We start from the raw sequence: 15,112 nt of genomic DNA, 5'->3' as shown, positions 1-15,112 counted from the left end.
GAGAGAGCCAAATTTATGTTAATAACGATTCAGAGAAATTAAATACGTTTAGGTACTACCCATCCATTTAGATGTTTAGGGCTCATCAACACCCAAATGTGGTCCATTTCTTTTTGTTCATGTGGTCCAATTTTGGTATATACTATATTATATAGTCTATAATACATTTTATTCGGACGAGTATTTGTCTATGCCAAAATATTGCTTACCCAACACCTTAATATATACATATATGATCGTATAGAATTATAAACTAGTAATAAATACTATTTGAAAAATTATTGTATATCATACAGTATTTTATTATTTTCTTTACTTATAAAAGTTGTTCTTGAACCAAAAAAGAATAAAAAGAATAAAAAGAATAACTTTCATTTAATGTATAAGTTATTTTTCACCAAAAAAAATGTATAAGTTATTTATACAATATCTCTATCCAAAGTTCTAATGCAGAAATCTTCGTATTAATAAATATTCTGAGTTATTACATTTCTTTTGTCATTTTCGAATGGTTAGTTAGTTCAGCCTAACAAAAAAAAAATTAGGTTGGAAAATAATCCAAGTGCTAGAGGTTCTTAGAGCATCATTACCGCCTGTTACTTCCCCCATTTCTCAAAAAAAAAAATTAATATTTTATTGTGTAATCAAATAGAAAAGTGACATATGTAGAATTAAGTAAAGAATCGTTTTTACCAGGAAGATTTTGAGAACAGTTCTTTGTGTTTCTCTCTTCTCCTTATATTATTTTATTAATTTTAAATAAAACAATTTAGTTGAGTAACGGCTTAAGTAACGCCCGCTAATCATGGTCTTAGGTAGCCGTAACTATTTTTTCAACACTATTTTTATATATTTTCAAGAAACAATATTTTAGATTGAAAATTGCTTTTCTTTTTATAATACAAATTTTAGATTAATTTGAATTTTAGATTATGGATTGCTTATTACAATTTATCACAGACTTCAATTCAGAATTTTGAAATTACAATAATTTTGCTTCTTAAGACGTCCCATTGACAACCTTTTTTTTCTTTTTGTTAAAATGCTTTCTTCAGAAACAAGGACCTTTCTTTACAGAACCCCTATATAATTATATTAAGTACATGAAAGCAGCTGAGCATGTGAACCAAACTAATGAGCTAGAGAAGAAGAAGAAAAAGAAAGACAAACATTAGAGATGTTGAATAAACAAAATCTAGATTCAGGATTGCATACCACAATTTTTCCGAACTTTTGAAAATACAATAATATTTTCTTTATTAAAGCGTGTCATAGTATATGTAATTATTTTTTTTCTGAAGTAGAAACTTTTTTTACTTAACTAAGTATTGAAGTACAAAAGAAGAAGAAGAAAACCTCTGGGAGGAGGAAAGACAAGACTTCAGCCACAGTCACACAGTTCTGATAAAAACAGTAACAACAATAAAAAGAGAGTAATTGTAGTTGGGAGAAGTTGTTATTCTAACCAAATTTCGAGTGCAAAGAGTAGTTGATCGCTAAGTACTTTTTCGATTCTGTTTAGAATTTGAGATGTTAAACAGACGAAATTTCGATAATATTAGGAATTACCAATCTTCTAGTACATATTAGGAATATTTTTGTGTTCTTGTTCCAACGGCGCTCGACATGAATTTTGATGGTTTGTGATCAACAAAAGTAGGAGAACATAATAGCAACATAAAATAAGATTACATCTGAAAGTAACGTACAAGTAATTAATTACGGCGGTGATTCATTCAATCAGTTACCAATTCTTACATAAGATTCTTTTTTTTTGTTGTTGTTGATATATGTACAAAACGAAGTTTTATCTTGTGGCTATCATCAGTTACCAATTCATTGGATTAGTTACCAAATATTAAAATATATTTCACTTTTCAGACCAATATTTGTTGTGTATGTGTATATCGATATCACACAGAGGTCTCAGGTCAGACATATAATAGTCATGGGACCCGACATGAATGTTGTTTTGTTAATTTCTTATCGGAACACGTTCCATATTCAATAACCACTCAAAAAGTTGAACCTTCAGACGGATTTATTTGGTCATAAAGCTTTAGTGTTAACTGTTAAGTGTTAATCCTACACAAATTATCGTTACAGTGAATTCTTAATTGTCAGAAACGTATTAATTTTCTTAAGATAGTACTGTGTTTTCTTACACTATATTGACTACAATAGTACATTACCAGTTAAGCATTAAAGGATCTTTCAAGTTTATTTAAGAAAACCCTTGCATTGTATTTTAAAAAATCCATCCACCCAATTGCAGTGTGGGTCTAAATTATTTATATCAGACGTAACCTAGCTAGTTATTTAGACTATAAGACCATGGTAAATAGTCTTAGAGACTTTTTCCTACATTGAGAGTATCATACGTTTGAGATTCTCTTCCCATAAATAGGCCACTTTTTATTGGTCAAAAGAGAAATTATATAATAATATATTAAATCATAAATTGGTTTTATATACTTTTTATTTTTCCTTTTATCGACAATGTATGCATATTGGTTGGTCCAAAAGATCAACGCAAGCTGATTGAGTTCCATTTATTATCTGTAAGTTTTGTTGGTTCATCAGCAGCTGAATTGCCTAGCTTTCTTCAAGTCTCGTAGGTTCATCACTTGATTGCAAACGTTAAAAAGTTCCGCCTGATTAATTAATTGTACAGATTTACCTATTTAAACTTACTGTATTTTTCCAAGGGGTCGGTTTATTTACAATTGTATTTTTTTTCTTTTTTTTTTTGCGTGTATATTTTGAAAAAAGTTTGAAAAATACTTTGACTAACTTTATAATAAACGATATTTTAACTTTACCAAACATATTTTTCAAAGTCCTAACAATGTTACTCCGTGATTGCGTTTAAGAAAACAGAAAATCACCTTTAAAGAAATTCAATTTGTTTTTCTTGCATGCAAAAAAAAAAAAAAAAAAAAAGAATCAGTTACCAAATACAATTTGCATTTTGAATATTTATATGTTTTTTCTGTAGAAACTACATAATAGTAGTAGGAATTAAATATTTATTCTCCTTAAATACCACATTGAGTTCTTTGGTCTGTTTTCTTAAACCTTAAAAACCATGACAAAGTCCGTACGGTACACGGACACAAAATATATGTAAGCTTAAAGGGAGGCACAAAACTAACGAACGAGTTATTTATCACAGTAAAAAAAAAAGGAACCAATGAGAAGTCGACAACACATCTAATGGTTTATTTCCCAAACAGCCCTTAAACTTTATCTCCCCACTCTGGTCTTTTCCACTCTATGTTGGCTTCTTTATTACTCTCTTTTTTTTTTTCCACAAATACCATCGTCTAATGTATTCACGTCACATAGCGTATTTATATACCACATCACTTACGTCACTGTGGACTCACGCGAAACCCAACAAAAGTCCACACGAGAAAAGAAAGAAAGAAAAAAAAAATATATAGCTATTATCACATTCAACACAAAAGATACCCAGAGAGACATAAGAAAGAAAGAGAGAGAGATACTTTGGTCATTTCAGGGTTGTCGTTTCTCTCTCGTGTTCTTGAGGGTTTGAGGAGAGAGAGAGAGAAAGAGAGAGAGAAAGATGGGAAGGGGTAGGGTTCAGCTGAAGAGGATAGAGAACAAGATTAATAGGCAAGTTACTTTCTCGAAGAGAAGGTCTGGTTTGCTCAAGAAAGCTCATGAGATCTCTGTTCTCTGCGATGCTGAGGTTGCTCTCATCGTCTTCTCTTCCAAAGGCAAACTCTTCGAATATTCCACCGACTCTTGGTAATTTTTATTTTTAATATTATATATCACATCGATCATATCTTATCTGTATTTTACGATTTTTTTAGCCAGATTTTTTTTTTAAAAAATTCGTACGTCTCGATCTCGATCGTCGTCAGCCTTGGAACTAAATCCAAATCTTGTGTCTTGGTCTTTCATATCTACTGTAGATTTGGTTGTTCCCTAAGAAGTGGCTCGAGAAATTAGGGTTTTTTTTGTTTGTTTTGGGATTTTACGTACGGACGCATGAAAAAGCTGTTTATGTTCTCCTTTATCTATCCAATTGAAAATAGCATAAAATTATGAAACTTGGTACACCGACTCACGATTTGATTGCCTCTTTTGATGTATGGAAGCACGTGCACACAGACACGTACGCAGATGTATGTATATAATATGTATAAATTATACTTAAGTATAGCATAGATTTGAAAGAAAGGTTGATTTGAAACGATGAAATCAAGCACTTACGAGGATGTGTGCTATAATCCAGTGGATAATAACATAACGTTAAACATATATGTAAGTTCGTACTGATATAAATGCGTTTTGTGTAAGAGTATACATGTTTGTTTGTACGATATCATATATATATAGAGATAAAAATATATAATGATCATCAAACCATTTGCTTTGATAACCGAGTCAGGAGGGAAACTCGAATCTTTAAATTGAATTTGTACGTATGTTTTCTATGATGTTTGTGGACTCACCAAAAACCAGGTTTTATATACATTTTTGTGTTATATGCTTATTTTTAGCTATCCTTTGTCGGTATACCAAACAAGGTAAATTTTGGCTGGCCACTTTGCAACAAATATTACACATTGTAACATGTGAAATTATAATGATATATATATGGATCAAACTAATAAAACGTTTGACTTTTCTTTTTCTGAATTATAGCATGGAGAGGATACTTGAACGCTATGATCGCTATTTATACTCAGACAAACAACTTGTTGGCCGAGAGGTTACGCAGAGTGTAAGTTTTAACCATATGTCTCTTTTAGCTGTTTATGTTCATGAGTCCTACTTAATTATGTTATCTTTGTTGTAGTAACTAGTGTCTATCATATACCAATGTTGTAGGAAAACTGGGTTCTAGAACATGCTAAGCTCAAGGCAAGAGTTGAGGTACTCGAGAAGAACAAAAGGTATATATATATTAAGATACATGTGTCGCACCATATTAACTTCTAGCTAGTGCATAATGTCAAATATATGTGTGCTTAATTATCAAATTGAAAGTAAAACGTACATTTACAATAGTTGTCCAAGTTAACTAGAGTTTGGGATTGAACATAAACTTCTGATGTAATTCAACTGCTTACCGTAGTCCTTACTGTTAAAATATTAATATACATAAGTAACATAAGACATAAAACTAACAGGAAATGCATGCGTATTTTCTCGTATGTTATGATAGTATATGATAATCCAGAAAATTGCGATTTGTGTCTTGAATCCTCAAAAAGTTTATTTCCTGTAAGGCAATTTTATCATAAAAACTAGTTAAGGCATGGTTTCTCAAGTGTTTGCACAAAAAAATAAAGGCATGGTATCTCAATTGTAGGGAAGGTATACCGTTGTACATGTAGCATGTCCTTAGCAAAAGAAGCACAATTTTCTTGTATAATCAGTAGTCACAAAATGTAAATGTGCAGGAATTTCATGGGGGAAGATCTCGATTCATTGAGCTTAAAAGAGCTCCAAAGTTTAGAGCACCAGCTTGACGCTGCTATCAAAAGCATTAGGTCAAGAAAGGTAAAAGGGGTAACGTTGATACATATAATCTACATAAGCTGTAGATATAAATTTTGAGTTTTGCATTGAATTGAAGTCTGATTTTTGTGTTGTTTTATTTATTGCAGAACCAAGCTATGTTCGAATCCATATCTGCGCTTCAGAAGAAGGTAATGTCAACTATTTTTTTCACATATATGAAGCCTATTCATACTAGTATTTAGTATGGTTGCAAATACTATTGTTCCACAGTTCATCGTCGTAAAAACAATTCATTTTTTTTTTAACTTTACTTGTTTTATTTAAATTAATCAGGATAAGGCTTTGCAAGATCACAACAATTCGCTTCTCAAAAAGGTTGGTGCAACTCTAATTTTGAATTAAGTGGTGGTTATACATGAGTTAAAAGTTGCGAAATAAAATAACTTACTTCAGTATGTCATCTCACCAATTTTTTTAAAAAAGATTATGTTCAACAATATCTTATAATTATACCATAAAAGTATAAGAAAATATGTCTTTCTTTACTAGAAAGAGATTTCTGTATACAATTTTAGAGCACTATTATATAAATAAAATAAACCAATGTCTATATATATTTATATTAGTACTTTTTTATGACATAATCATAGATGACATATTATCTGAGTGGAGATTTATATATTGATGTACGATAAACAAATGATTATTTGGTTTTTAATCTTCAATCAGTTGTTATTTTCTATAGTAAAATCTATAACAAAACATACAGTTCATGCAACTGTAGATTTAGGAATAATGTAGTATCACTAGCTTATGGCAAAATGATGAGTATATGTAGATTAAAGAGAGGGAGAAGAAAACGGGTCAGCAAGAAGGACAACTAAACCAATTCTCCAACTCTTCTTCAGTTCTTCTGCCGCAATATTGCGTAACCTCCTCCAGGTCTATTCTCGTCTCTCTCTCTCTCAGTAATATTCCAAACTAGATTCCCAGTGTACATATAATTTATATATATATATAATATATATATATATATGTTAATTTGTATGAACTTCTTATCAATGAATGATTCTGATGAATGTATTATTAAATGGGCAGAGATGGCTTTGTGGAGAGAGTTGGGGGAGAGAACGGTAGTGCACCGTCGTTGACAGAACCAAACTCTCTTCTACCGGCTTGGATGTTGCGCCCTACCACCACGAATGATCAGTAGAATTATCTCTCTATATAATTATATACATGATAATATAATAATTAATGTTTAATATTTTCATAACATATATCAGCATTTTTTTGGTGACTTAATTATATTACTCATTATTAATACTGATGATATGTTTGTTTTAGTTATCTAATCATATATTATTATGTATTGATGGAATTCCAATGTCAAGACGTACGCACGTAAGCTATGATCATTAGATTCACTGCCTCTTCTTAAGATCAAAGATTCATGTATATCTTGGTAATGATTTCTCATGAATGATGGAATCTTTTTTTTACTGTGGTGAACGCAATTTATCAATATTCTATCATTTGTAAATTTGCTCAGTACTCTGTTTTTTACGCTATTATGAAAATCTCATATTCAGATTTTTAAAATTTTACTCTTATTGTAAATGTGCTCATTATGTTGCGCTTTAAAGTTGTAGCAGCAAAGTACCGCATGGCACAAATGATTATTATGATTTTTGAAAAAAATAAATAGAAAAAGTTTGTGCAAATATGACAGTTATTCAAAATTTGCAAAACAATCCTATATAGTATATACATACCCCATATATATGCATGTGTTCTATGTATCGGTTATTAAGTATAAGCAGACAACGAAAGAGATTCTATGGTGGTTTATATATATATGTTCAAAAATATACCTATCAAACATATAACAACAAAATAAATATTTGTGAAGTCCTAACTCCTAGGTTACGTTATTGATCATGTCAAACAAAACAAAAAATCAAAATTGGGGGAAACTGGTTGAATAGCATGCAACTTTTAGAAAATTATGTACTGACGTATTAAATGGTGCGAGTGTGGTGTGGATGGACGAAACGTCTGAAATTCTTTTTTGTGAATCCATAACGAAAACGTCTTTGTTTCCTCTACTATTTTTTCATTGTTACCTTTGATCAACAGATGCTATAGACTATTGTTTAATTTGTACGTTGAGAGGGACAAAAAAAATATTAAGATCAACAGATAGTACGTTGAGAGGTTTAGAATAGATATTTCTAAAATAATTCAATGCCCCTAATTAAATCATGTAGATATTCTTAAACCTTAATAAACCCTAAATAAATCTATATTTTTTGAAATTTTAAATTTTGATGGTTTGTACGGTTATAAACGAAATGGGGTGATTAATCAAATAGATTTTCCTCTTTTTTTTAATTACTGAAAGTGATTGAATTGATTGTTATTTTTGGTTTTGATTTTACATGTGGAAAAAAAATATTTTCTACCGACAAAAAAATTATATTTGCATATATAGATACATGTTTTTAAAAATCATAATTTATCATCTTTTTAAATATACTTGCGCTATTAAAAAAAAAGTACAGTTCGGAAAAAGACTTGATAGAAGCGATATGTTACAAGAATTATTTTAACAATCTTAAACGAACGACAAATCAATGGTCAAATTTTCATTTTAATTACCATTAAAAAGCCAAACGCAACGAATACAAATGTGTTAGCTTAATTTTTCAATTCAGGAATGTCCAACCATAATAATTAATAAATATTAAACCCAAAGGTGTACGCTAATCCTAGTCCTACCCTTTAAAGACTTTAGAACACATGTTCAGGACTTAATGTATGGAGAAGAAGACTCTATTAATGACTCTTTCAAAATCTGTTTTGTTGACTCAGAGTCAGAGAAAGAACAAAAACTCTAGACTTTAAAGTCTTCTTATTAAACAATTCAACATTGAACTTTTCTATATATACACACACTCGCAAACAACAATTTAACATTTATATATACACACACTCCGACACTCGCAAACAACAATTTAACATTTATATATACACAAACACACACTCGCAAACAACAATTTAACAGCGATCGACGTAAATCTTGGGTCAACAAAAATGCGGTTCATCTCTTGTTTGATACTACAACTTCTTCTTGTCCTGAAACTAAAAACACTTGTCGTTTTGTCTCAGAACATCATAACTTCGGGTGACTTTGCTTTCGGGTTCCGCAAGATCCAACCAAACGATGGTTTCACTCTATCCATATGGTTCGACAAGATTTCTGATAAGACCATCGTGTGGCACGCTCAAGCCGTCGACACAGCCACTGGTCTCGTCCCTGTTGGTTCGAAGGTTACATTAACCGCAGATGAGGGTCTGGTTATCACTGACCCTCGAGGTCAGCAGCTGTGGAGATCGTTGAGTGATGGCTCTGTTTCTCGAGGGCGAATAACTGACGACGGAAACTTCGTTCTGTTCGGGGATTCTGACGAGGTTGTGTGGTCGAGCTTCAATAACCCCACCGACACTTTGTTACCTAATCAGGTACGTAGTTCTTTACTTCTTTTTATACCGAATGACACGACCTAACATGGAGAGATTCCTTTTGGCTTTAGCTTATTAATTAACAATTTATATAATCATGCTACGAAGATAATAATATATATTCTATTTACTAAAATAAATCAAGAATTTTTTATATTTCTTTGGCAAATATTAAGTTAGAAACGCAATCTGAAAAAATATAGATATAGCATCATTAAGGCCAGTATGTACTTCTATGATCCTAATCCTATGGTAAATCAGACTTTTTAGTTGATTATTTTTTGGTTTGATTTAGAATCGACTTAATTAATTTGTGTACTCGTAGTTATTGTTACGGATGGGAATTAAATAATTAATGATGCAGAATTTAGAAGTTGGAAAGAATCTGTCATCTCGTAGGACGGAGACAAGCTTCAAGAAAGGAAAATTCAGGCTACGTCTAGGTGAAGATGGAAATCTTGAGCTTCTCATTCTCAACGCTGAGACTGTCTCAGAATCAGACGTATACTATCAGTACTACGAAAGTAAAACGAATGATCCGAACAACCCAGGGGTTCAACTAATCTATAACCAATCAGGGTACATGTATGTTCTTCAAAGAAACAATTCAAAAGTCGTTCTCAAAGAGAAAGATGAGGAATCTTCTAAAGACTTTTATCGTCGTGCCGTTCTACATTTCGACGGGGTTTTTGCTGAGTACTATCATCCCAAAGGGGGGCAGGAGAATGGTGGGTGGGTGCTTGATTGGGTTGAGCCAGAGAATATATGTAACTACCCTAATGGACTTGGGAATACGGCTTGTGGGTATAATAGTATATGCAGTTTAAGCAACAACAAGAGGCCGAAATGTGAATGCCCTGAGAGGTTTGTGTTAAAGGATCCTAGCAATGAGTATGGTGATTGCGTGCCAGATTTCGAGATAAAGCCTTGTGGATCAAAAAAATAACCAAACTTCCAACTCAGATGTGAATCGTTACGGGTTTATTACTTTAGAAAGGACGAATTGGTGGGGGGGGGGGGGGGGGGGGGGGGAGATTACGAGAGTTACGCCAACTATGATGAAGAAAGATGTAAAAAATCTTGTCTTGACGACTGTTTATGTGCTGCGGTTGTTTTTGGAAACATTCGGGATCTAAAATGTTGGAAGAAGAAGCTTCCATTGTCTCACGGTGAAAGATCTCCCCGTGGTGATAGCGAAACATTCATTAAGGTTCTAAACAGCGCCATCGCGAAAGGTCCAGTTACCAAAAAGAGAGAGGAAAATCATGACTGGTTTATCATTGCTTGTTCGGTTCTACTTGGAACTTCAGCTTTTGTGAATTTCATATTTCTTGCTCTGTACAAAAAGAAGAAGAAGAAGAAGAGTAAGACGTTTAGGAAGAATGCATCAAGAGATATCAGTACTGCAAATGAGTTGAATCTGAGGATTTTTACATACGGAGAGCTCGTGGAAGCTACAGGAAATTTCACAGAAGAACTTGGAAGAGGAGGCTTTGGGATCGTTTACAAAGGATTTTTAAAAGTTAACGGTGATTCTGAAGTTCCCGTGGCAGTCAAGAAACTAGATCGTCCTGCTCAAGATAACGAGAAAGAGTTCAATAACGAGGTTAAAGTGATCGGTCAGATTCACCACAAGAACCTAGTAAGGCTCATTGGCTTCTGTAACGAAGGACAGACACGGATGATCATTTACGAGTTCTTGCCGCACGGAACTTAGCCAGTTTTCTCTTCAGGCGTCCGAGACCAAGATGGGAAGCTAGAAAGAGAATCGCGGCAGACATTGCCCGTGGAATCTTATATCTACACGAAGAGTGCAGCGAGCAGATAATACACTGCGACATAAAACCGCAAAATATACTTCTAGATGAGTATTACATTCCTCGGATCTCAGACTTTGGTCTAGCGAAGCTTTTGATGTTAAACCAAACGCATACGCTCACGAACATCCGTGGAACAAAAGGTTATGTTGCAGCCGAATGGTTCAAGAAGGGTCCCATTACATCCAAAGTAGATGTTTATAGCTACGGAGTGGCTTTTAGAAATCGTGTGCTGCAAGAAAGCCGTCGATCTTGAAGATAACATAATTCTCATCCATTGGGCTTACGATTGCTTTCGACATGGAAGGTTGGAAGATCTGATTGAGGACGATTCAGAGGCGATGGACGACGTGGGGACAGTGGAGAGATATGTGAGAATAGCAATATGGTGTATACAAGAAGAGTCAGAGATGAGACCTAACATGAGAAATGTTACACAAATGCCAGAAGGTGTGACTGAAGTTCATGATCCTCCAAATCCGTCTCCTTATAGCACTTTCACTTGTACTGATGAGTATCTGTCTGGTGGTTCTGTGTCACTTTTTTGATATGTTGATACTTCTGAATCAAATAAATAATATGTTTTAATAAGTTAGATACTTGACAGTACGGTTAAAAGAATAAACTTTTTTTTTTTGAACCAACGGCTGAAAGAACAAACATATCTGTTATTATGTTGATACATACAACATACTCAGTAGCACCGTGTGACACAAGTTGCTAAGATTATAATTTCTTTAAAGAAATTGAATAGATTGTAATTGTATAAATATAAACTAACAAAACTGTAGTTCCAATAGGTGCTCATATTACACACAACTAATAAATTAATTAGGCGAAATTGAATATTTGACGTCGTGGAAACTGGAAGTGCTCATAAATTTACGACAATAATTATTGCTATTGCGAAAAAGAAAAGGGATTGGTAACAAATTAGTATTTTGTTTCTTTCTACAAGGACTATGTAATCACAACCACACTGTACTACATTCGTTCATAGTATACCCTTAAAAAGACTCTAGAACACATGTCTACGACTCTGAATTGACATTTCAAAATCTGGTTCATTTTTTGAAAAATATCTAAATTCGTTCTCGACCCGACAACCCCATTGATACGTTCAGTAGTAATTAAACTAATCAATCAACATTAAACCTTTATTATATACACACACTCAGTTTGTGTGTGTATAATGCGAGTACATGAAGGCGACTTTCGATTATATAGGAATATATGTATATGGCGACGATGTTATAGATTGGTTCAACATGATGGTTCATCTCATGTGGATATCGACAACGGGGAGAAGAAAGGTTGATAAAAATAAATACTAAAAATAAAAAAAGCATGGTAATTTAGCAGATGATTATGAAGCCTAGCTCTCTTTATTGACTTGACTTAGGAATTACATTTAGGTAAAATAAATTAATTGAAAAATGTGAAATTAGACGCTACTTCTTTTCGTTTGTAAGATCTACACGCTAACATACTAACAAATCTATTATTCTTTTGACAAGAACATTTTGTTATATCTTTTACCGTCTTCGAATTCTCAATACTAGTTGATTATCTTTTTTATCTTCCATTTTTTATGAAACTCCAATAATTTGCAATCCATCGTTTTTTTTTCTTCTTTTTTTTGACATAGAAAATATAACAGTTGCGATCCATCTTTAACATTGCAAACCATGCAAATATCCCCATCTCCCGCACATAGTAGTCTTTCACATTAGTTTCAAGGGGTGGTCTCTACTATCAGTCTATGAGAAGTATGTTTTACATATCAAACTGGCGGATAACAAATCAAAATCTTTTACACATAGACATGTAGTTAAACCTAAGCGTGAATTCTAACATGTCCCCAATCATAAATCTTTAACTAGACAAATGGAAGTCAGGGATAACCTTTTATTCACATGTCAATGTAGTTATACAGTTTTTGACTTAATTTCCCGGCCCGCAACTTACTTTGGTGACCAGACCACATTGACACTAGACTGATTAGACATGTAGCGCTCATCATCAGCTGTGCTGCAGCAACCCTTCGCAGAGTCTCATTCGGCTCGCCTTTCAATTTCAAACGACGAATCTATCTAATCTCACCATGAAAAAGACCGAGGCGAAAATTATTGGACCTTCGACTATACGAAAATATTACATATATCAAATAATGGGCTACATATACAGGCCCATGTTCCTAGGTTATCTATATAGATTCTATAAATAAATAAATAAAAACTCATGTGCCACCATAAATGGCATCCATGTCTCTCTAGCCACCATTCAAATGGTTATGCCGTCTTCTTGAATCTTGACACACGAAAACTAAATTAAATAATTTGACAGCTGAAAATGGAAAAAGAAAAAATTGAAATTGAAATTTCTAATAGCAGTGTTTCTTAACTATGATAGCATTTACTGCCCAATTATTACAATTCCAGGAAAAAAAATTGTTATTTCCTTTTATTCCAATAATATTAAATGCATTCATGTGTTGCACATTGTAACCCCCCTTCCCCAATTCATGGCCATCTATAGTCTTGTCTCTCTCTCTTTTTTTTTTTTTTTCAAATTTCAAATCATTCTTGTTCTCCCTCACAATAAATTCTTTCTCTCCCTTCTGAAAACTTTTTCTTAAAAAAGCCTCAAACACACACAAAAACACTATTTCTCGTGAACCATAACAGCTAGACATGGCTTCATCACAGTGGACAATTCCAAAACTTGTGACTTGGAGAGTCAAAGATTGGGCTTCCTGTTTCTTGGCTTGCAAGATTCCTCTTGGTCTTCTTCTTCTATTCTCTTGTTTCTAATTTCATTATTTTTTAACTATTGTTCAAAAGTTATATATTATCGAAATTATATTTATAGATGTAGATGAAGATGGAGTTAATAGTAACGGAAACACTACGAGCAACAACAGTAATCTAACGTTCAAGAGGATAAAGAGGAAGATGAAGAGTACTAAGAAGAAGAGATCAGAGAGGAAACTCAGTCTAAGCCCACCGGGGACACGTCATCATCATCTTCATCTAAGAAGCAGCAGCGTTTCTCCTACGACGTCGGCGTCTCAGCACCGGCGGTTGAGCTGGCCGCAGCAACCAGTTTCTGACGAATCTGGATTCATTGTGTTCTGCTTCGACCGTGAAGATGGAGGTTTCGATGTGGTTAAAGAGGGTAAACAAGAGAAGAAAGAGAACGAATCGACGCCGGGAAAGTCACCGAGGACGGTGAATCGTAAGGTTCGTTGTCCAAAAAAAAAAAGTCAATATTGTTTTATAATGTTTAAAAACTTACCGTAAAGTTCGAAACATAGCCTAAGTAAATTACTAAGTGAATCTCAGCTTTTAACTTTTAACTGCTTTTTTTAAGAACAGCTAATTTATAAAGATCAAGGAGTAGGAGGAACAGAGAAGAATAATAACTCTCCGGAGATTAAAGGAACAGAACAAGAGCAGAGCGATAACGCTTCAAGTCAAGAAACTGAAGATGTATCTTGTGATGTTACAGATGTAATGTTTTTCTTAAGATGTAATTTCAACTTCATAGTACATGAGAATTTACCATTTTTGTGTATATATTTGTTTTGTTTTGTGCTGCTGTTTCAGAAAACTAAAGAAGAAGAAGAAGAGGAGATTGATGCATCTGATAAATCGAGCGGGTCTAATAACTCAGACGAAGGAAGGGGTTCTTTTGCGTTTCCCATGTGAGTTTTCAAACAACAAGAAAATGGTTTTAATAATTTTTGTTTACGTTGTTTGGAGATTAAGGTTTAATTAATTGTTATTTGGGATTGAAAATGGATGCAGATTAGGCGTAGAGTGGATGGGAAGCCCTGTTAAGATGCCTGAATCAGATGACTTGTCTCCCAAGAAACAAAAGCCAGTTGCTTTAGGTTTCCAATGCTGTAGATTCTGAAAAAGTATAAGACATATTCCAAAAAAGTTTCTGCTATTCTTTTGTTTCTACTCTGTTTCTGAGTACAGAATTACTCTAATTTACAATCTTTGATCAGACAATAAGCTGAAAGATGAAATGAAATTATCATGATATGTCTTGCAGGTTACAACATTACAATATTCTTAATTTTGATAGTGCCAAAACTTCAATTAACTGCAACTAAAGCTCTTCCTTATGTTCATAGCTAAGCTCTTCCTCATGTACATCTGTTTTAAAAATTGTTCAATCTTTCAACGGTCAAGAAAGATGTAATTCTCTAGTGTTACCCGTTAGATTTTGAGCTTTCCGTTAGATTATGAATTCTTGTA

At 33.2% G+C, this 15,112-nt stretch overlaps 2 protein-coding genes and 1 pseudogene across 5 annotated transcripts; all 3 read left to right on the top strand.

Annotated features, from left to right (window-relative positions):
* The first annotated feature begins 3,278 nt into the window (after positions 1 to 3,278).
* LOC104726679 (agamous-like MADS-box protein AGL8) lies at positions 3,279 to 6,874 on the top strand. The gene is made up of 8 exons (XM_010445600.3): positions 3,279 to 3,774; positions 4,681 to 4,759; positions 4,867 to 4,931; positions 5,442 to 5,541; positions 5,649 to 5,690; positions 5,836 to 5,877; positions 6,341 to 6,444; positions 6,601 to 6,874. Exons 1-8 carry the CDS (start codon positions 3,590 to 3,592, stop codon positions 6,713 to 6,715), a joined length of 732 nt encoding a protein of 243 aa, XP_010443902.1. The 5' UTR covers positions 3,279 to 3,589; the 3' UTR covers positions 6,716 to 6,874.
* A 1,572-nt stretch (positions 6,875 to 8,446) lies between these two features.
* Positions 8,447 to 11,435, top strand: LOC104729020 (G-type lectin S-receptor-like serine/threonine-protein kinase RLK1; annotated as a pseudogene). Its single transcript, XR_015571056.1, has 2 exons — positions 8,447 to 9,027; positions 9,392 to 11,435. The product of XR_015571056.1 is annotated as a G-type lectin S-receptor-like serine/threonine-protein kinase RLK1 (transcript).
* A 1,943-nt stretch (positions 11,436 to 13,378) lies between these two features.
* LOC104726678 (protein BREAKING OF ASYMMETRY IN THE STOMATAL LINEAGE) lies at positions 13,379 to 14,926 on the top strand. Of its 3 annotated transcripts, none has more exons than XM_087473352.1 (5): positions 13,379 to 13,628; positions 13,716 to 14,086; positions 14,222 to 14,335; positions 14,453 to 14,550; positions 14,654 to 14,926. In XM_087473352.1, the coding sequence occupies exons 1-5, from the start codon at positions 13,538 to 13,540 to the stop codon at positions 14,760 to 14,762; spliced, it is 783 nt and encodes a 260-aa protein (XP_087329478.1). In that variant the 5' UTR covers positions 13,379 to 13,537; the 3' UTR covers positions 14,763 to 14,926. The 3 variants fall into 3 exon arrangements, with proteins under 3 accessions (XP_087329478.1, XP_010443900.2, XP_010443897.2); XM_010445598.3 differs by having other exon boundaries at positions 13,414 to 13,628; positions 14,222 to 14,356; XM_010445595.3 differs by having other exon boundaries at positions 13,427 to 13,628; positions 14,222 to 14,550.
* The last annotated feature ends 186 nt before the right edge of the window (positions 14,927 to 15,112 follow it).

The sequence above is a fragment of the Camelina sativa genome, chromosome 11, assembly GCF_030686135.1.
Source record: "Camelina sativa cultivar CO46 ecotype springtype chromosome 11, ASM3068613v1".
NCBI lineage: Eukaryota > Viridiplantae > Streptophyta > Magnoliopsida > Brassicales > Brassicaceae > Camelina > Camelina sativa.
Note: the sequence above shows the minus strand (reverse complement) of the source record. Positions and strands in the feature narration are given on the sequence as shown.